This window comes from Leptidea sinapis, chromosome 29 (assembly GCF_905404315.1).
Source record: "Leptidea sinapis chromosome 29, ilLepSina1.1, whole genome shotgun sequence".
Classification (NCBI taxonomy): domain Eukaryota; kingdom Metazoa; phylum Arthropoda; class Insecta; order Lepidoptera; family Pieridae; genus Leptidea; species Leptidea sinapis.
Window position 1 is genome coordinate 8,513,359 of NC_066293.1, and position 22,684 is coordinate 8,536,042.

General features: G+C 35.5%; 1 protein-coding gene across 6 annotated transcripts; it reads right to left on the reverse strand.

Annotated features, from left to right (window-relative positions):
* Positions 1–3,410: 3,410 nt before the first annotated feature.
* Positions 3,411–21,010, reverse strand: LOC126973398 (glycerophosphodiester phosphodiesterase 1). 6 transcript variants are annotated; one of them, XR_007731341.1, is made up of 9 exons: positions 17,600–17,994; positions 17,209–17,387; positions 16,042–16,147; positions 15,461–15,553; positions 13,633–13,733; positions 11,705–11,833; positions 10,824–10,959; positions 5,749–7,330; positions 3,411–4,951 (listed from the first exon to the last, which is right to left on the reverse strand). XR_007731341.1 is itself a non-coding variant. In XM_050820656.1 (9 exons), the coding sequence occupies exons 1-9, from the start codon at positions 20,890–20,892 to the stop codon at positions 7,232–7,234; spliced, it is 1,209 nt and encodes a 402-aa protein (XP_050676613.1). In that variant the 5' UTR covers positions 20,893–21,010; the 3' UTR covers positions 3,411–7,231. The 6 variants fall into 6 exon arrangements, 5 of the variants coding, with proteins under 5 accessions (XP_050676613.1, XP_050676614.1, XP_050676612.1 ...); XM_050820656.1 differs by adding an exon at positions 20,742–21,010 and having other exon boundaries at positions 3,411–7,330; positions 17,600–17,814; XM_050820657.1 differs by adding an exon at positions 18,239–18,284 and having other exon boundaries at positions 3,411–7,330; positions 17,600–17,814.
* Between the last annotated feature and the right edge of the window lie 1,674 nt (positions 21,011–22,684).

Genomic DNA, 22,684 nt, shown 5'->3' on the forward strand with positions numbered 1-22,684 from the left:
TTTGAATTTTGAGGTTGTTTAACTTCTTTTATCTACACTCAATGTTCTAATAACCATTACATCATCCAAACGAGTGTTGTAATGTTGTACTGAATTTCATAACAACACTCCTTTGTTTTTTTTCGATCCCTTCATGCGCAAAAATTTTCAACAGACAGCCACATTCTTATTGCTCGATGCCTGGTATCTGTATGAATTTCAAAAAAAGAACATTTTCATTTACGTTCCAAAATACCAGAACGTCGCGCGCCGTTAAAAAAAATTGGTCATTCGAATCCTCGCCATTTTTCTTCGATATTTTTATTGTTTTGTTTACAAAAAATGAGTGATTCAAGGTTTGACAGCTGACCGCCAGATATTTAAACGCTCCAAAAGAACATAATATTCAAGTGAATTTTAATAATTGCACTATGCAAAATGTAAATTACTACTAAAATAAATAGTTCTTTCATTGCTTGTATATAATACTTACTTACTATATAATACTTAGTTTATTTGTATATAATCTGTCACTGTTGGCACCGTTGCCACTGCTGTCGCCGTTATCACTGTTGTCACTTTTGTCACTGTTGAAGTTGAAGGTCAACTCAAGATAAGTATGAGTTGAGGTTAACAATTCTCTAAAATTTTGCAATTACTTGTGCAAGTGCAAGTCAAGTGACCAAATTCTTCGACAAGTACTTCGCCAAATTCTTTGACATGTACTTCGACGAGTACCTCGACAAGTACTTCGCCAAATTCTTTGACGAGTACCTCGACATGTACCTCGAAGAGTTCTTCGACGAGTGCTTCGACAAGTACTTCGATGAGTGCTTCAACAAGTACTCCACCAAATTCTTTGACAAGTACTTTGACGTGTACCTCGACGAGTACTTCGACACGTACTTCGATGAATACCTTGACGAGTACTTCGATAAGTACCTCGACGAGTACATCGCCAAATTCTTTGACATGTACTTCGACGAGTACCTCGACGAATCCTTTTACCAGTACATCGCCAGATACCTGACAATTACTTCGCCAAATTCTTTGACAATTACTTCGACGAGTACTTTGACAATTACTTCGACGAGCACTTTGACAAGTACTTCGATGAGTGCTACGACAAGTACTTCGCCAAATTCTTTGTATTTTTCACTATTGTCGCTGTTGAAGTGAAAGTTGAAGGTGAGTCTAGTTTGAAGTTGAAAGTGAGTATGAGGTTGGAGCATCGAAATGCTGGGTTTGAACCTTTTTGAATTAGTTTTCGAAATATTTCGAAAAACCGTTATGGACTGCCAGTATCCTGCTGCAGTACCCTAGGGAAATATATGACGTCATAAATCGCCGCCATATTCTACTGTGAGCACTGGCGTTTCCGAGTTAAGGTACTCGCAGTTCCTTGATCAAGTGATCAGTCAAAACCACTAGAGTACCTAAAATATTCATTAAAATATTTTTAATTTGACAGTACTGCAACAATTTTTTTTTAATGAACTAGAAAACTTTAATACACTCATTTGACTTCACTCACAGAATGCTGCGTCAAAAAATGCGGCTGACAGCATACGGGATTGCGTTCCGTTTTAAATAGTTACCAGTATAACTGGCTATATAGGAAGGGCTTCACAGGAAACTAAATTGACGTCACACTGTACAGTGATCGCAGTGCATATCGGAACATACGAGGGCGGCACTGAAAATTTCGGGAATCAAGGAAGTGACACAACATTACTATTTAAAAATGTATTTATTGCTTCTCGAAGTATTCTCCATAAAATTTGATACATTTTTCCATACGATGGAACCAATCATTGAAGCAACCAATCCATTCGGAAGTTGGGGTCTCCAAAATGGCCGTTTTGTAGGCGTCCACAGCTTCTTCAGGTGATGAATATCTGACCACGCAATTTATTTTTTATTTTAGGGAAAGTATAGAAATTATTAGAGCTTAGGTCGGCTGTACGGCGGATGGTCTAATAATTCTATGTTTTCTTGCTCTAAAAACTATTTTGTTCTGTGCGCGGTGTGAGAACTCGCATTGTCGTGATGGAGGATGATGCGGCGGTTGCAGTTCTCTTTACGGAGTTCAGAAACGACCTGTGGAAAACAAATGCTAGCATATCATTCTGCATTAACCGTTCTTTGTCCCTCAAGAGGCATAGTCGCAACATGGCCGGTTTTGGAGACAAACGTGGCCACCATTTTTTTTGTAATACTCAGTGAACAAACAATTTTTGTTGGCTTTAACTCATTTTCGAACACCCAAACTCGTGACTGGTTTTTTTGTTTCGGGTTCGTACGCGTATAACCAGGATTCGTCACCTGATACGATGTTGTATACAGCATTTGAGGATCCTGCGTGGAATCTTTCGAGAGTTCTGACGCACCAAGTAACGCGAGCCTCTTCTTGCTCTTCACAGAGCAATTAATGCGGTATCCATCGGGAAAACAACTTTTTTACACCTAGTTGTTCATGGAAGATTATTTGTATTTGACTCATGCCCATGTCTAAAGTTGCCTGAATTTCGCGGTATGTCACATGTTGATCTTCCTCAATCAGCTTACGCACAGCATCAACGTTTTCTTTGGCGACTGCAGTTTCTGGACCACCTTGACGGGGATCATCACTGAGCTTGACACGTCTACGTTGAAATTCAGCAAACCAGCGATAAATTGTGGTTTTGGATGGGGCTTCATCACCAAATGCAGAAATCATCCGGTCAACACACTGTTTTAGAGTTAAACCACTTCGAAAGTCATAATAAATATCCATTTTCTCAACGACTAAACAAGTTTGAAAAGACCTTGTGACAAGACCGAGAATCTTTTTTTAAATAAATAAATGGTTTTCGATTTTTAAAACCAAGGAGTTTTCAATTAAAAAGATTTTAATATGACAGGAACAGTGGAAATATTCCATTCCCGATACTTTTAGTGCAGCCCTCTTACCCTTAGAAATTCGAAATGTCAAACAATGACGTTCGGGACAGTGACAGACTGACGAACGTAAAACTTAAAGCAACCCTCTTTCGTCTGGGTTTAAAAAATACCTAACTGCTACTCCACTAATGTCACTGTCCAAATCGGGTTCTAAATTCAAAATACGTAGCTGAAACTGATTACATTGCTGCCTATTGACCAATAATATTTTAAACAACTGGAGTAAACGCAGAAATGTATAGACATAGCAGTTGAAGCCTATTATGGTGTCATTTGTGACATATGCCTTAATTCGGCTTTGTTTTTGTATGAGATGCATTATCTATATGTATAGATCGTCATTGTTCGGGACGAAGCTTCCAAACGAATGGAACCGTAGTAGGAAACACCCGAAACTTCGATTGAAATTTCGTTTTTCGTTGAATAAGAGTAGTAGAGTAGAGTCCGAGATTAGATCCGTAAGAAGGCTAATTAAATAAAACAAATCATTTCACGCAATTTTTATTACAGTACACAAATACAAAAAAGCGTATCACAATACAAATCAGGCGAGTGCTATATCAAGACACAGTATACAATTTACATTACTTCATTTCTGAGCTCTACACGCTGCTGATATAAGAAGAAATATTTTATTGAAATTTTTTAGCAAATATATTATTTGTGTTTATAATAGTAATATTTAAAAATAAAAATTGTAATACAGGAAATATAATAAAAGTTTGAATTGTTTAAATTTAATTCTTAAACAACTGATGCCATATTTTTATGCTGGCCACATTGTAAATATTATCTTTTGTCACTGGAAATTTTCAACGATTCAATGTGTCTAACAGAAAAGTTAAAATAAATGATACAGTCCATTATAATACACAAGCATTTAATTAAACTTTTATCAAGTAATGTTATAAATGTTAGAAAACATGGGTACAATATGCAAATTCATGGCACATATCCAAGTTCTTATTTGCGCCCATAGTCAGAGAACTGTTGTAGATACAAGCTCGAAACCTGCATCCAAAAATTTTGGGACTAATAAAAAAAATAGATATTATCATTAACATATATTTAATAAACAGATATTTTTATAGAGGTGGTCAAAACTAGACATCTGATGGTTCTCTTTTTTTATGACAATAAGGGACGAAACGAGCAGGACGTTCAGCTGATGGTAATTGATACGCCATGTCCATTACAATGCAGTGCCGCTCTTAAAAAATTCTTAAAAAACCCAATAATTCTGAGCGGCACTACGATTGCGCTCGTCACCTTGAGGCATAAGATGTTAAGTCTCAATTGTCCAGTAATTTCACCAGCTTGCAATTTTTACACTAATAACAATGTACGCAAATTTCCTAATTAATTTAATTACAACTTAAACAGCATAATATTAGAAGCTCACAAAACATTCACAAACGCTCACAAAACTCATAACTGATACAATTGCACTGTGCACATTATTATTATTATTATACTGTGCGCTCATTAAAATAACAGCAATAAATACATTTTTGGTAAAATAATACTCGAGGTAACATAGACAAGATCTTCGCCGTCACACAGAATCGTGTTTCAAGGACCATGACGATTTTTATAAATAGTTATACAGAAATTATTAAAAAAAAATTAAAGATGATGAAAAAAGTTTACTATTCGTCACTACATAACAGAATATTCACTATACGAAATTAAAACAGGGATAACGCATTACGTTAAATAGCATCTCAATACGTACTGGGGTCAAAGACCTTTCACGGGTCGTTTTAAGACTACCCACCAAAAATTTACTTGAAAAATATTGAAAAATGTACAATTATTTGATATATTTTAATAGTCTGTAGAAAATTATACTCTATTTTATGAGCATGCCTTCAAAACTGTTTGATCTGTCATCATATTAAATTATTTCAACTCAAGTGAGTTAAGGAAAAGATAAAGATATAAATCTATTCCGTAACTCGATTTATATCAAACAATTTTGAATATACGGGAGCTAGCTTAGTAGATATTAGCATGATTCTGTCTCCATCTGTGAATATAATATTATACTTAATTGTATAAAAATAGAATAATATTGTTGAAATGCGTAACACACATATTTAAGAGCAATTAACTATTGGGCGAAAAAGCTCAGTAGAATGGATAACAAAACAAAAGCTGCATTGAAATAGGTGGGTAGATATAAATAAATAAATAAATCAGTCAGTCATAGCCGGACCGTGGTGGAGGACGGTCGTGCGTAAAAAATAAAAATTAACTAAATCATAGAAACAATATATTGCTTTTGAAATATAAATACTATGTCTAATAACAATATGGACAATAAAATTAATGTTATAAATTGAATTTCGATTATCGAAACTGGTAGATATAAGGTACATTGTCAATACACAAAAATACTACAGAAAACAACTAATACTATATGAATAAAATCTCATTTTGTAAATAAAATCAACACTAAAATACAATAAAAAAAAATGCGAGATAGACCGTGACGAGATTGATACATGTAAATTATATGGGTTACAAGGATTACAAGTCTTCAGCGAATGCAACATTAAAAATATTATTTTGAAGTAAATAAAATGTATGCAAAAAGACATACTAAAAAAACATTTGTACTTGCCACAGAATTGCAACTGTTTCGCAAATAACAAATTTAATATTTTTAAAAATTAATGTAATTAATTATACAAAAAGACTATAGTTAATTAATGGGTTAGTGTAATAAATTGTACACTAATAAATAAAACCTAATGAATACTGTTTGTCTACAGCGCCATCTAGCGGTACAAACACCAAACAACGTTACAAAATGAAACTAACCTCAAACTAGTACATCCCTTATTCCATTTCTTTGACTTTCTTTTGGTAATCCTTTTGGTCGTCCATCTAAACAGACGTAATAATTTAATACCTAATGTAACTGAAAATTTATGGATATATTACAGTCGTAACTCCTAAAATTAGGGACAAGACAGAATATTAGCCGCAGCCTTACAATATAAAAGCGTACCTGAGAGAAGGACAGCTGTAACGGAGATACGGCAAGATAGAAAAGGAAAACGAATCTTTTGTAAGTGTAACTGATTTTGATTCACAAGTCGTAGACAGTCAGCCACGCTTGGCATTAGCTCCTTACTATTCTGCACGCACACATTGACAAATCAAAAACGCATTATTGTGCTGTCAGGTCGTCTACAAGCTAGTATATTCTAAGTCTATGGCTAATGTTGCAATTTCTTAAAAGGGTATTAGTGGGTATAACCTCTGTACTCTTTATTCTGTGGCAGCACACTGTCTAGCACTTGACAATTGACAAATGACAATAACAAGTCTTGGTTTAAAATTCATACTATCAACTCTAAACTATATAACACAATAGAAAATAATATCAGGAATGTGCTATTGACTAACGTAATAAAAACTTAATTGATTAAATAACAAAATGGGCTTCGGTAAAAATGAGGGTAGTTATATAAAATCAGTCAGTCATAGCCGGACTGCGGAACGATGCGGTCGTGACCAAAATATAGTTAAATCGTAGCCACAAAATAATGTTATTTCAATAAAAATATATGTAAAAACCAATATTAGCATACTTGCAAGCATTTACATGTACTTTTCTTAGAAGCAAAAAATCTTTACTGACTACTTTATTTGATCTTGTTAATTTAAGCTTCACTCTATAGGCTTGAAATATTCCATAGTAGTATAGTAGTAGCTTATAAAAGATTACGAGCGAAACTTCCGGTGGATATATATACAGGATGTAATCGTATCAAAAAAAAACCTTAAACTTGGATTATAAACCCGATACATTTAGTATGAGATTAGTAGAAATGATTTAATTTCCTTATTTAAAATGGTTATTTTAGTTTAGTACTGATATTAAGGAAACTGTTTATTAACCTAGACAAGTAATAAAAAATAACTTATAAATGAATAAGTAAATATTGAAAACAGATGTTTCTACTAATCTCATACTAAATATATAAGAGTGTTTAATATCAAAATTTTGGATACTTTTTCTTTGATTTTTAGAAAGTCATAGATATGATTTTACTCATTTGTTAAAGTACTTTTGATATCAGTTTATGTTTTTTTTTATATCTGTAATAGTATTCGCCTGGTCATACTTAAAGAGTACACCCTGTATAACCTACGGTTAAAACTGTGACTAATCCAAAAAGCCTGGTCATACATTTCAAACACTAATCTTTGTGAGCACATCTAAATCCTACAACGTGACGAAATATTTCGCTTAAATTAACACATTTGCTTATTAAGTAAACTTATAAGTCTATGCTTATTTCTGCCCCGACGAAAGCTTTTTCTCTTCTAGAATCGTGTCGGTTTTCGCGGCTCGTTCGACAGATTTTTTGTCTCTCTCCCTCTTATGTTCTACCTAAAATATATAAAAATAGTAAAACATGCATAAGTTTTAGTTGTAACTAAAGTAAGCAACAGTGAGGAATTATATCAAAAACGATGAGAAATATCTTACAAAATAGAATTGCAGTAAACCTATATTTTCGAAATGACAGTTCTATAATATAACGGTATAGATCTGTAACCGAAATAAAATCGCAACAAACCTATACTTCCCCAATGAGTGATTTACACACGAGAAAGTATAGCAACAAACCTATGGTTTCTCAATGATGGATCTATACAAAAACAATATATGTACCAGCATAGCTCGAAATTATCAATGATAAATCTGTATCAAATAATATGGCAACAAACCTATACTTCTCCAAAGAGTCATCTACTCACAAAAAAGTATAGCAACAAACCTATATTTCCCCAAAGAGTCATCTACACACAAAAAAGTATAGCAACAAACCTATATTTCCCCAAAGAGTCATCTACACACAAAAAAGTATAGCAACAAACCTATATTTCCCCAAAGAGTCATCTACACACAAAAAAGTATAGCAACAAACCTATATTTCCCCAAAGAGTCATCTACACACAAAAAAGTATAGCAACAAACCTATATTTCCCCAAAGAGTCATCTACACACAAAAAAGTATAGCAACAAACCTATATTTCCCCAAAGAGTCATCTACACACAAAAAAGTATAGCAACAAACCTATATTTCCCCAAAGAGTCATCTACACACAAAAAAGTATAGCAACAAACCTATATTTCCCCAAAGAGTCATCTACACACAAAAAAGTATAGCAACAAACCTATATTTCCCCAAAGAGTCATCTACACACAAAAAAGTATAGCAACAAACCTATATGTCCCCAAAGAGTCATCTTCACACAAAAAAGTATAGCAAAAAATCTTTTTTTTGTTAATGATAGATCTGTATTAAAACGATATAGCAGTAAAGAATTACATTCTCAATGATGGAATTGTACCAAAATAATAAAGCAACAATCCTATACTTTCCCCCAAAGAGTGATCTACACATAAAAAACCTACACATATATTACACATTTATATAAACTCATGCTAGGTATAAAGTTTGTCTACAGCGCCATCTAGTGGTAGGGCAGTGGTATTGCAGCAAAGATTTATATTCTCAATGATAGAACTGTACCAAAATAATATAGCAACAATCCTATACTTCCCCAAAGAGTGATCTACACACAAAAAAGTATAACAACAAACCTATGATTAATATAAACAATATTAACATTTTAAATTAGTTAAAATTATGAGAAATAAATATATTATATTTGAGCTAGAAAAAAAGAGTATGTCAAAAAAATCATTACGAATCATTAACGTACAATAAACAGCTAGACTCAAAATCACGCTAGAAGTTGCCTGAAGAAAAAGTCTGGCCTACGCGTCTTATAGTCTGAGTTTTCGGTCAGTTGCGTTTCGACCGCGCTTTGAATACAACGCCACGCTATGATTATGTGTTCAGTGCAAAACTTTCTAAATAACAGCATATCCAAACTTAAAAAGGATGGCGTGTTGTATAACAGGTAAGTGCCCCGTTAATTTCACAAAATTTATGTAACTAACCTGACATTTTTATTCATTTTGCTAAATAATTACATTTCAATTGCAAAAACAAAACGTTCTTGCCTCGTTTTCGCGTCCGAGCTTCTTATGAGCGTATACAAAGACTTTGAACTTTTCTGCCACGAAATAATGTGTTAATTTGAATAAATGTTGTAATTTTTAAATTTGTAATCAAAATTTATGAACGATGCGGGACTCGAACCCGCGCCTATGGTCCCGTCCGAGCGCTCTTACCAACTGTGCCAACCGTTTGAGTACGCAAGTATTTGTAAATCTTGGTATATTTTTGTTCAACTCTTAGATTGATATAGACGGAGCTACAGCCTGAGAGTTGAACAAGACATACCAAGATTTACAATACATGCGTCACTCAAACGGTTGGCTCAGTTGGTAAGAGCACTCGGACGGAACTTGAGAGGTGACGGGTTCAAGACCCGCATCGTTTATAAATTTTGGTTACAATTTTAATTTGCATAATTAATCCCAAAAGTGAGGGATATCACTTTAAAAATAACAATTTAATGTATACCTACGTATTCCCCGAGGTTCTCCGGTGAAATGCCCTGCAAAGATCCCGGAGAACCTCCCAAAAAGGGGAACTCTCTGATTTCGAGGAGGTTTTAGTGGGTATTACCAAACTTGGCCAACTTCTATCTACGTAGAAGATGGTCTAAGTGGTTGAGTCCCACACTCCCTGTGCCACATCACATAGTGCACAGGGGTAGTACGTAAATGTATTTCGTCCTCGTTAAAAAAAAAAATACCAAGGTATATACAACGCCGCTCGGACATTTTTTGGCATTTAATAGGCGATTGGGAGTCTAGTAGAGCAAAAGCCCTCGACGGCCAGACCTTTGTTATTTATAAAAGCTAAAAATTATACTTTGCATGTCCCCTATACAGAAATTACGACCAGCGATTATAGAGTTTGGGTTGTGGTTACTTGGGCAGGTAACTTGGGTAGTAAAGGTGAATAAAATAGTACGTAAAATTCGTTAATGTATAATACTCAAGTTTTTTATATTTTCTTCAGAATAACTTTAGAAATCCGGTCGTCCATTGCCAGACACTTATGATAGTTGCTACCCCCTGCCGGACACCCCTAAACTTTAATAATTAAAGTTTAGCTTCCTTGTGCGGTGTTTCCGGGACGATACGACATTGGTACCTTCAAAAAAAGCGCGTACACCTTCCTTAAAGGCCGGCAACGCTCTTGTGATTCCTCTGGTGTTGCAAGAGAATGTGTGCGGCGGTGATCACTTAACACCAGGTGACCCGTACGCTCGTTTGTCCTCCTATTTCATAAAAAAAAATATATACTTTCGTTAGATATAGTATAAAAGTTAAATTTTATATATGTTACTTGGGGACATATAAAAAAATGTTACCTCAATAGCCGGAGAGTTTTATAGTTATTTATGCAACTGTTGTGTTATAAGGGGTATTAAAACACGAATATGGGTTGTGATCGTGTGGTGTATATATAGTATCACAAATAATAACTAATTATCAACAGTCGCTTACTAGACTTTATCTACACCCATGCTTTAAATCCTCTATTAAAGATTCTAAAACAGTTAGCTTACTGATAACGAGTGTTCTAATGTTGTACTGAATTTCATTACAGCACTCGTTTGGATAATGTAATGGTTATTAGGACATTGGGTGTGTTAATGTTGGCAATAAGCTAAATGTTTCAGAATCTTTAATAGTGGATATAAAGCATGGGTGTAGATAAATAGCTTTTACATCACGCCAGAAAAATTAAAAGTCTGCTGTAGGTGCGAGCGCGAATGTTTAGTCGATTACGATCTTCGACATGCACAGTAAAAACTTTCAGCTTTTATAATATAACGAAGGTCTGGCCGTCGTTGGCTCTTGGGCTATATTTGTTTAGATGGCAACATACCTCAGGTTCCCCAACCAGTGTGTTCGCGAGGTATGGAGACTTCAGAACACTGCGCCAGTATAGCTTCTCCACGGGCCGGTTGACACACCAACCAGCACAGCGAATGCCCAGAGAACGCCAGTAGTACACCTCACTCCTGATCAAATGGAAATTTTCCGGTAAGAGCCTCCTCTGCGCAGAATGCCCCGTAAATATACAAATTGCGTAGAGACGTCGCTTCATTGTGTGTCTTCTACCGCATATATCACGGGGAGTGTTCCGAAGAGCTGTTTAACCTGATTCCTGCCACCGAATTCCACCTTCGCACGACACGCCACAAGTTAGGATATCATCCCCACCATCTGGATGTGTTGCGGTCCTCCACAGTGCGGTTTTCAAGAAGCTTTCTTCCAGGTAGTACAAAGCTGTGGAATGAGCTTCCTTGTGCGGTGTTTCCGAGACGATACGACATGGGTACCTTCAAAACAAGCGCGTACACCTTCCTTAAAGGCCGGCAACGCTCCTGTGTTTCCTCTGGTGTTGCATGATATTGTGGGCGGCGGTGATCACTGAACAACAGGTGACCCGTACGCTGGTTTGTCCTCCAATTCCATAAAAAAAAACACCAAGGGGAAAGTATGGGGTATTGCATGTGTACAGTCACGTACACATATTATAACCCTTCGAAATACCGGGGGATTATGGCGCGTGCGTATAAATCCAAAAAACAAACTCTGCACACTCACAGAAACAACCACTCACCGTGTGGTTTGGAGTGTCCGATCCTGTCTGTTAAAACTATAGCTACACAAAAGGAAATCGCACATCCGAATAATATAATGAAACCAGAAATGAAATAAGGTAGTGCGGATTTAAAATAGATAAGTAAGTATTAAACACACGGGCTCACGATGTCCTTGTGAAGGAGAACAGCGCTCACGGAGCACCAGCGAGCCGTCCATCGCCAGAGCAGGCTGTGGATGAAGTCAGCGACGCGAACTGCCACGTGGATTGGAAGCTTGTCTCCGAATCTACAAGGAAACTTTATTTAGAGTTTTTTTTAATGAAAATAAGGGACGAGACGAGCAGGACGTTCAGCTGATGTTAATTGATATGCCGTGCCCGTGCATTGTGCAGTGCCGCTCAACATTCTTGAACACAAAAATTCTAAGCGGCACTAAAATTGCGCTCGTCAACTTGAGGCGTAAGATGTTAAGTCTCATTTGCCCAGTAATTTCACTAGCTACGGCGCCCTTCAGACCGAAATACAGTAATGTTTATATATTAATGCTTCACGGCAGAAATAGGCGCCGTTGTGGTACCCATAATCTAGCCGGCATCCTGTGCAAAGGAGCCTCCCACTGGTAAGTATCTGACGCATAACCAGCAGACCGCCTGGCTTCGCATCGGTGAAATTTAAAAAGAACATGGAACAAAAAAATTACAATTTTTTTGCGTATAGACCATTACTTTCCAAAGCGGTCCTGGTGGATCCCCAGGGGTCCACGGGAGACTCAACGGGGGGTCTAACGTTGGCGTCCAGAAAGGGGGGGTTAAAAATTCGGAACCACGAAAATTTATCTGCTTTCCATTGTGAAGAACTAAAATGTGGCCAACCTATCAAAGTAGGCAGATAATATTTTAGGAAGGACCTTAGAAAAATGCATTTACACCTTTCTAAAAGGCCGGCAACAATCCTTCTTTTTTTGTGAGAGAGTACAAAATGATCGTACGGAGCACCTGATCTTAAATGATTACCGCCGTCCACATTCTCTTGCAACACCAGAAGAATCACTACGGCGTTGCCAGCCCTTTAAAAAAGTGAACGCGTTTTTTTTTAAGGTACCCATCTCGTATCGTCTTGGAAAAACCGCACAAGGAAGCTCATTGCACAGCTTGGTCGCGTGTGAAAGTACCTTTAAAACCGCACATCCAGATGGTGGGGATGATATCCTAATTTGTTGGCATATCATGTGAAGGTGGAATTCGGCGGCAGGAATCAGGTCAAACAGCTCTCGGAACTCTGCCTGAGATAAATCTCCTTACAGACCGTGTAACGACTACAAACTTACATTAAAGTCGTAGGCGAAACGAAAGTGAACTACAGTCCACAATTTGAAGTAGTCGATGAAAGAAAATGAACGGTCTAGTTTCGTTCACGCTACCTTTTTTTTAAAATAAGGGATGAGACGAGCAGGACGTTCAGCTGATGGTAATTGATACGCCCGGCCCATTACATTGCTCAGGATTAGTTGTAAAACCCAAAGATTCTGAGCGGCACTACAATGGCGCTCGTCAACTTGAGACTTTTGTAATGAAACGAAAAATGAATTAATCTATATATATAAAAATGAATTGCTGTTCGTTAGTCTCGCTAAAACTCGAGAACGGCTGGACCGATTTGATCAATTTAGGTCTTGAATTATTTGTGGAAGTCCAGAGAAGGTTTAAAAGGTGAATAAATAGGAAAATGCTGCAAAATTAAATAAAAACATCAAATATGTTTTTCCTTTGATGTGTCCATATATAATTTCTATGAGAGATTTTATTGACGCACGGTTTGATAGTTCTGCTGTGAAACAATTTCATTACGAGAGCAGGGTGCATATTTTACGAAGTAATTTTTGATGTTATGATATATTATTGACAAATTCATATAAAAACATTATTTTATTTATTATATACAGAACAACGTCCGTCGGGTCAGCTAGTAGTTAATAATAATTTTGCATGCCAGAAATGGCCGATAACATTGACACATTAAAACTATTTAAACCCATTGTTACATGTTTTCTAGCAAAATAAAGGATTTATTTATTTATTTACTTACCTAGGGTTGGTGGGTCCGTTCTCAGCATCATAGTCCGCGGCACTAAAGCAATAGGGCCGGTAACTAAGGGCGCCAACTATTTCTGGGTCCCTTTTTCGAATCTGTAATAATGAAATAACCGCATATAGAACTTAGCCCTAATATTACCATTGCAGAATAACAGTATTAGAACACTTTGAACTAAGTTTACGTCTGTTTACGGGTTTACAAATTCTGATAATTTTTATTCAAAATCACTTATTGAACGTCAAAAACTACCACCCATTCATAAGAGACTGCATCAGACCTGAGAAGAACGTGCGCAAGAAACTCAGCGTGCTTATTTTTATAAAAAAATATGGATTACAATGTAATATCGTACAATAAACGTTTATAACTAAAGAGCCTGAGGGTGTCAGTTTCATTCCCAGTCTGTGATATCATTAAGAAAATCGTTTATGTTATAATAACCTTTCCCACACAATTTTTTTAACAATTCTTTTAAATTTTGTAACACACTTGTTTTGTACATTTTCTGGGATCATTACATTGTTAAAGGATAAACATCGCCCAATAAAAGACTTACTAACTCGACTTAACCGAGCAGTAGATATTACAAGTTTATGTTTGTTCCTCGTGTTAACATTATGATTGTCACAGTTTCTAGAAAATTCCTTACGACTCTTACTAAAACTTAGTGAAACCCACTTGCCATGTACATTTGTACACGGGAGCCTATGAGAGGAGAGGAGAGGAGAGGAGATGCATTTTGAAATTTTGGACGTTCAACATATTATGTGACCGTGTTCGAGAGCTGTCACTGTCGTTACCGTAATAGCAACATTGACATATGACAGTTTTGACAGGTACATGATACAATCTATTGTTTGTGACATGTAAACTCAGTTTATGTCAACAAGCTCAAAAGGTATTCTTGAAATCGCTTTTTGTTTAATCGAGATCAAGACTGGTATTTCAACTCGATCACGTAAAACTGAGTTTTATTCAACTCAATTTGAAGTGTGATTGGCGAAATCATTCATGCATACACTTACGCCTTGTACCCGTCGGGGTAGGCAGAGACTATAGACTACCACTTGCTTCTATCCTTACAAACCTCACGCGCTTCCTCTACACTCATTACTCTTTTCATACATACTCGCCCGTTGCGGGTGCTCCGGACCTTTCCTTTTCTCAAAAACACCCCCAATTTGGTCGACGAATGTTCTACGAGGTCTCCCGCGACCGACTTGCCCACACACACTTGCCGTATATATTTGATGCGTCATTCTTTCTTCACTCATTTGCTCCACGTGTCCAAACCATTTCAGCATTCCTTTCTCAGTCCTTGTCACAACATCCTCTTTCAGACCACAGCGCGCTCGTATTACCGCATTCGGAGTTCTATCAATCAGTCTTACCCCACACATACTACGCAGTCATCGCATCTCAACTGCGTTAATTCTGCTTCTATGCTTCTTCTGCCATACCCAACTCTCATTTCCGTACATTAACGTGGCGACTAGTATTATTGACAGCCATTATGGACAGCCATTCGCGCTTCTTTTGGCACAGTCTGGCCGTTCATCAGGGCATGCAGCACTCCATTCACACAGTTTCCCGCTGTCACTCTCCTGTCAATATCTCCTTCAAATCTTCTGTCTCTTGTAAAACTTGGAATTAAATCAGGGCTAATATTACACTATATAATTTTAGATGCCCCATGCAGAACAAGACAAGAACCATGCATTTTCTTCTACATAATCTGCTATATTATAGTTTACAGGTATATCAGTCAAATTTAAATAAAAATCTTTACAATGATAACTTTGGTATTAATTTTGTTTACCTGGTACAGCATGAAAGGGTTGAATGAGGTAACCACAGCATATTTATACAGGACTGGGTTAGATGCAAACGTTTGCACTATTCCATTGACCATCTGAAATTGAGATAAACCTTGTTGAAAAATCTAAATTAACAATGTAATTGTAGCTTATGTGGGTTAAAGATATTGCAAATAGACACCCCTATCACCTCCTCACCGGAATATGTTGAACTAGCTGACCCGGCAAACATTGTTTTGCCATATAAATTGAATTGATCTTGTGCTTGCTAGTTGATAAGAGATGGCGCTAGTTGTATTCATTAGTAACAATCACACTTATTTTATATTTTGTTTAATTCACACTATAGTTTTATAAATTATAGCCTATTTGTTATTCTGGTGTGTTAGCTATATTATTGTAAAGTTTCATCAAAAATTATTCAGTAGATTTTGCGTTAAAGAAGTTCAAACATACATCCAGACATACAAACTTTCACATTTATAATATTAGTAGGATTACCAATAACCTAATTTCTCTCAATTTTGGAATCACACAGCAGCCTAACCGCCAGATAAGATAAGTGTATGAATCACTTAAGTACCTGTTTATCTTCGCCTTTGATATCAATTATCATTTTTACTTTATTCGCCAGCAGATAGTCTATTGCCTCCTCCAAAAGACACAGACGGACATCTCTAAAGTGTTCCCTAAAACAAATAAAATTATTATTATGTGTTGCGAACTGGACTAACTTAAGTAACACTGGGTGAAGTAAACATTTACAACCAGAAAATCTACATAATTCTTGCGTTTCAAAATAATAAAAGATATTGTATTGTAAAAGTTACTATAGCATAAATTGCTGCAGCACCGACGGAATGAAGCCATAACCCTCAGGTTAATTAATGAATACATTAAATTGTAACCCAATTTGATCTGATAAAAAGAGGTCCATTATGTTTCTTGCACCCATTGTCATCAGATTTGACACATGTTTTTCGATGGATATCTGAATCTTACCTAAGGTTGAGCCTTTTCAATACATTTATCGTATAATTATACATTATATATATTTTTTAATGGAATAGGAGGACAAAAGAGCGTATGGGTCACCTGTTGTTAAGTGATCACCGCCACCCACAATCTCTTGCTACACCAGAGGAATCACAGGAGTGTTGCCGGCCATTAAGGAAGGTGTATGCGCTTTTTTTAAAGGTAATGTAGTATCGTCCCGGAAACACCGCACAAGGAAGTTCATTCCACAGCTTATTATGTATAATAATAGAATAAATGTATTATTATTATTACTATTAACAAATAAAGCTACTTATCAAATAACATTACTACTATTACATATATATTTCGACTGGCTGTCTGTATATTGATTGACAACATAAAATTCACATTAATAAATCACTTGGTAAACCTTGTGTTCCCAGCCCCTTTATTATATAATACTAGCTGACCCAGTAAATGTCATATTACAATATAACATATTATAAAAATTCAATTATTAAAATTTTGGGGGTATAAAAAAGAGATGCAACAGATTCTCAGACCTACCAAATATATCGTACAACAATTATTGTATTTGATTGCCATCTTGCAACCCTATATTGGTTTTGTGGATGGAACAGAATAATATAAAACCGTGATACAAAAATAGTTGTAGATCGTAGAATGCAAAATTTTGTATTTGTATGTATTTTGCAATGATGAATCATAAAAAAAAAAATGCCATTTATCTTGTTCCATAAAAAATACGCACCTATTTGGATGCTTAGCACCTACATCAAAACTTTTAAGGCTTTCCCAGTCCATAGCCTGAACATTGCTTATATTTGCACCAGTGAGCCGTTCCAACCCTCTATCATGGAGCAGCACAAGCTGCCCATCTTTAGATGTCCTTACATCAAGTTCAACAAAGTTGCAATCTCTTTCCACACACTGTAACAGTAAGGAATTAGATCAAAGTTAAAATTTATTAATCTATGAATTATTATAAAGTAATATATTTTACCATTTGCCACCACTTCGAAAGAGTGTATATTTATGGGGAAGAAGTGACAAAAGACTCCCAGATTATATTCTCTACTATATATAAAAGTTAACTTATTTTTATTAGGTACCTTACACATTAGCAATAATAGCAAACTTACATATTTAAATGCCTCTAAAGTATTCTCCGGGGCGTCTAAGCCAGCACCCCTGTGCGCTATGCATTTCAATATTCTCTCTGGATGCGAATCGCCTTCTTTAGACCCGTGTTCAGGCCCAAATATGTGGGATACATTCTCAGGATCTGGGCGCTTCAATTTGGTCGTAAAATAAGCCGCAACACCAAATAAACCGACATCGATTCCAAGTGGTAGAACTGTGAGAAGATTTATCAAAAATAAACACAAATAGTATAAGCCGCTGTAGAGTACCGAGAGAACCGTGAGTATCATTATATCGCTCGTTCGTATGTTAGTATTATAGTTATTAGTTCGAAAGTCATGAGTTATGTTAGTAATTTGAAAAACAATAAAATGTAAAATTGTAAATACTAAATTTGACACATGGGAGGGGCTTGTTGACATAATATTATTGAAGTTTGAACTTTGACAGCTATTTAATCAGTCAAACTGGCCTCCTCAAAATGATGTCAATAAAACCTTGAAACCCAATCAATACATTAGCAAACGCTATTGCCAAATGAAGAAGAAAAAAAAATACATTACCACTTAGCGCACCCTAATGTAATTTAAAATTATTTGAGATGTCAAAAATAAATTAAAATAATTATGAATACTTACATCGTCGCATACTTATTATCCAGAGATCAAGCTGATGAGAACTGAAGATTACGTCATTTTGTTTGTCTAATAAACCACTACCTACTAAAAATAAAAATATAATATACCATACCTATTCTGTAATGGTAGATACATAGAGTACTTAAAAAATACTATTTCTAATAAATATAATTATTATTATTGTATACAGGGAGTACATAATATAGATAATGATACTTACAACATTTTGTTATTAAATAAATAGTAAAGTTAAAGTTAATTTTATTCAAATATTTAGAATTAAGTTAATTTATTATAAAATATATTTTTTTTTACCATGTTATATACTACGTTTTATAAAGATTTGTGCTTGGGATTATAAGCATAATGGCAATTTTTATTTAATTTTATCTATAAACAGCGATATCAAAAAGCGAATTAAAAATAAAACAGTCTCTACAACTGTCAGAACACTTGCACCAACGAAGAGAGCCGTAGTGCCTCCAAGGGATGCTGAATAAAAAAGAAGACAGATCAGATTTGTATTAACAGAGGACCTACAATGGTGTTTCTATAATTCAATTTGAGTTTAGTGCACCTTCATGTCTAAAAAATAATAATCAAGCAATAGTGGTAAGCGACTCTCGCAAGTAAGTACACACACAACGTATCAAAATTAATAATGCTGGGTTAATTCAAAAATCTTAGTATACATAGGCCGATGATTTTCCAACGAGGCCATAAATTTTTGATGTAGGGTAAGGTGTTACATGGGGTACACTGTTACAATACAAGTATCTATATTTCTGACATTTATTTTTAAAATAGTACCACCATTGTAAAAATATTATATTATACAGTTTTCACAACCTCATAAGCGGCCATCTTTGAACAGTTGTAATCGCTTCAGTCTGTACCGCGTTATAGAGAGAACAAACAAAAATCAAATTTATGTGATCAAAATTAGAAAAAATCAGATCAAATTTATCATTTTGTTTCTTGATGTATGATGATTGTGATTTTCCTCTATTCCCTGTATATTTAGCTTCAAATTATCGTTACGTAAATTTTCGTAAACATTTCTGATGACTCTATTGATACTTTTTTCGATTTGTCTCACCTAGGCCACTGTGTTATGGGGCACTGTGTTACAATGATACCCAACTAACATTCCTTAGGTTTTAAAAGAAAATGGTAAGAAATAAATATGAAAAAGGAAACAAGAAGAATATAACACAAAGAAAAGAAATTCATTGCAAGGGAGCTGAAAAACTTCGAAAATTACTGAATTTTTTTAAAATGATATATATAAAGTCAGCAATTTACGTAAAAGTGGGAAAGTTGACAGTCATTTCTACTTTCCTCTTGAACCAGATATGGCAACGGTATCGTTAGAAGACATATTAAGAGTACTCCAGATACGGGGTTCACTGTTACAATCGACTGATTTGATTAAAATGCAATTTAAGTAAAGAAGTTCCTTATAAAAGTTATGTTTAAATAATTTTAAATGAAGAGAAACTATTAAAGTTTATAAACATGCTAGTTAAAAGTTGATTAAATAAATATTTTCGTCGCTACACTATCGTTTATTTTTTTGTAACAATGTGCCCCACCTTACCCTAGTTTTTAAGTGTCTTGTAGATTTATCTCTAATTTTATTGACTCAAATTGAGTTGACTATCGCAATTGGTATTAGGTACTCTGCAAGTCAATTTGAACATTATTCCAAAACAAAAGAGGTGGTTGGTAAATAGGTACAGAGAATATCAGATAGGAAAGGATAGCATAGTAATCATAAATAACAATATTTTTTGTAGGAGAAAATATAGCGGTGTGACAAAATGTTAATTATTTATAACATACCGAATAAATCGTCCAAACTAAAGATTACATCCCTATGCAACCGAAATTTAGGCGGCAACAAGTTAAATGTCACAACTGCACCAGCCTCGTCCTCCGTCTCGTTCATGTAAAAAAAATGAAAGCTGTGATCATAGAGCAACTATATAAAACAAAAACATCCTGTTTTAGTTACCTACAAGGTAGTACCTAATAATTTAAGGTCGACAAAATGGTTTTTTAGAATTTGTAGTAGAGCTTAGAGATTTAATTAATAGAAAAATTCTATTCGACAAAAGATAATAGTAGAGCGCTTCACATACAGAATAACTTAACATAATGGAATTATCATAATTTGATAATAGTGATAACACGGACGAGTAAAAAAAGAAGGAATCCGCGCCGTGACATTAGCAAGTGAAGCACCGTTATGCTAGTGTGTGTGCGGTTACGGGGGATACTAGTACGCCATTATTTAAGCCAGTACACTTGGGTTAACCAACCACTTAAAAGTCTACATTCCTTAGAGACTACCTTAAATAATGAGAATATAAACTAGAATCGAATAGCAGTACTTAACCAAAAAATTATTTCTAACTCAAGCTAAAGCTTATACCTACTTATTTCTGGATTAACTAGAACAAGTACCAAGTAGGTAATTCCATCAAAACAAGTAACTAACCGAACAATGATCTTCTTTGTGTGTGAATAATAGTTGAGCTCGGCACACTGAGGTATACAGGAACATTTTGCAAGGTTTTTCGGTAGATTGATGAGGATTTCAACATTTCGCCCGATGCACGCCATCCCATGCGCATCGCATAAGTCGCCATCTTGTAGACAATTTCAAAACAAAATGATAGAATAAATGCTTTCTTATTGCCCTGATAAATTTAATATTGTTAATATTTATGATTTTATTAGAACTTAGATAAAGAAATTTTGATTAACTTCATAGATTTGTTATTGAATTTGACATACAGTTTTCTTTTTTTTTGCGTCACGAAACGTAGTTTTCACCAATAAGGTTTTATCGCTCCTACACGTTAAGTACCTATGGAAGAAAGATGTAAGAATGGACTGTTCTCTATAATTTTATACTTTTAAGTATTTGTCGCTACTATGTGCCTATACCAAACCTGAACCAAAGAATGCCTAAAATTATTTGTTGGTATTATAGGGAATATCTATTCTAGTCAGCTATGTCCGTCGAACTATGTGCTCTGCCCACTGCCACTCCAGTTTCGCGTGACTTTGGTCCTCCTATGGATCTCGTCATTTCTGATTCGATCTAGCAGGGATACTCCAAATAAATAAATGTAATATTATATTGATTATAATAATAGTAGTAGGTTGTTCTTGTCTTACACAGACACAATCTAGTAGCCAGGATTATCCATCAGCAATCACCTCATGCTGCTGCATCTTCGATACGGTAGTGCGATGCGGGAGTGCCGCTCAGAATTTTTGGGTTTTTCAAGAATCCTGACCGGCACTACATTGTAATAGCAGGGCGTATCAATAACGATTAGCTAAACGTCCTGTTCGTCTCTTCCCTTATTTAAAAAATATGGGGAGTAGTGAGGCAACCCAATGAAAACCTGCAACAACAGCTGTCAAGACAAGCTTTGCGGCCAATAAGGTGGGAGTATGCTCTTTTCTTGAAGGTCCCTAAGTCGTATCGGTTGAGAAAAACAGCAGCCGGTAATCGATTCCACAAAGTACACGAGGCAAGAAATTTCTTGTAATAGGCGCGGTTGTGGAATTTAATTTGTGATTTGAAATGCATGGCTATTAGAAATATGTAAATAACTTTTAATGAAATGATAAATTCATGTAAATTTTATGAGTTATCATAAGTATTAATATCATCTCTAAGATAATCTACATCGATAAAAAAAGTCTTACGGCCGCTCCCAATATACTATCTACAGATAGAGATAAATTACTAGCTTCTACTGTCAGTAATTAGCAGTCAATAATCTGAAACTGTTCCAATATACCCGATAATGCATTATTATCGCCTTATATTGGCACTCGTGGCAATTGCAATTTCCATACAAACTTCTATCGCTGGTAAGTTATACATGCTCCCATTGACAGACAGCGTGTACGGATAAGGTGAGTTACCGTCGATAAGTTTATTGGGACAGAAAAATCAACGATAGTTACGTTTTTTATCTCAAGTAGGCCACAACTGGGGATAGACTGAATTTTGGGAATGGCCGTTTTATAATTTATATTTATGTCTAGGTAGACTGTGACAGCTGTAAACACGTTAAACAATAGCGGTGAACTGCCAGCCTCTATTTTCAGCAAACGGACGCACACTAAAGTAATTAACCTGGTAGAGACTCTTGATGTCATGTGTTGCCTAATAGTAAGGCTCTATCTAAATGTAAATGTTGTCTAACGAAAAATTATATCAATTCCACAGAACAACATGTTAATACCAGTCAGCACGGTCAAAATCTCTGACAATTCCATTCTGGCACTCCGTGCGATGAAGGAGGGTCCGCGGAAGGTGCTTCTGGTGGCGGTCAGGTCGGAAGATGTTACCATACGAGATGCACAGACTGGTCTCTTGCTGCGAACATTAACTGGGCCCAAGATGACGGTGTACAC

What these genes read in the sequence shown, in the direction of transcription:
- LOC126973398 (XM_050820656.1), bottom strand. Translation starts at nt 20,892, where the DNA reads ATGGCGACTTATGCGATGCGCATGGGATGGCGTGCATCGGGCGAAATG. An exon ending in ACAAAGAAGATCATTGTTCG is followed by an intron (nt 17,815 to 20,741) that starts GTTAGTTACTTG and finishes ATCTTCTCACAG; the next exon opens with TTCTACCACTTGGAATCGAT. An exon ending in CACTGGTTGGGGAACCTGAG is followed by an intron (nt 7,331 to 10,823) that starts GTATGTTGCCAT and finishes TATATATTTTAG; the next exon opens with GTAGAACATAAGAGGGAGAG.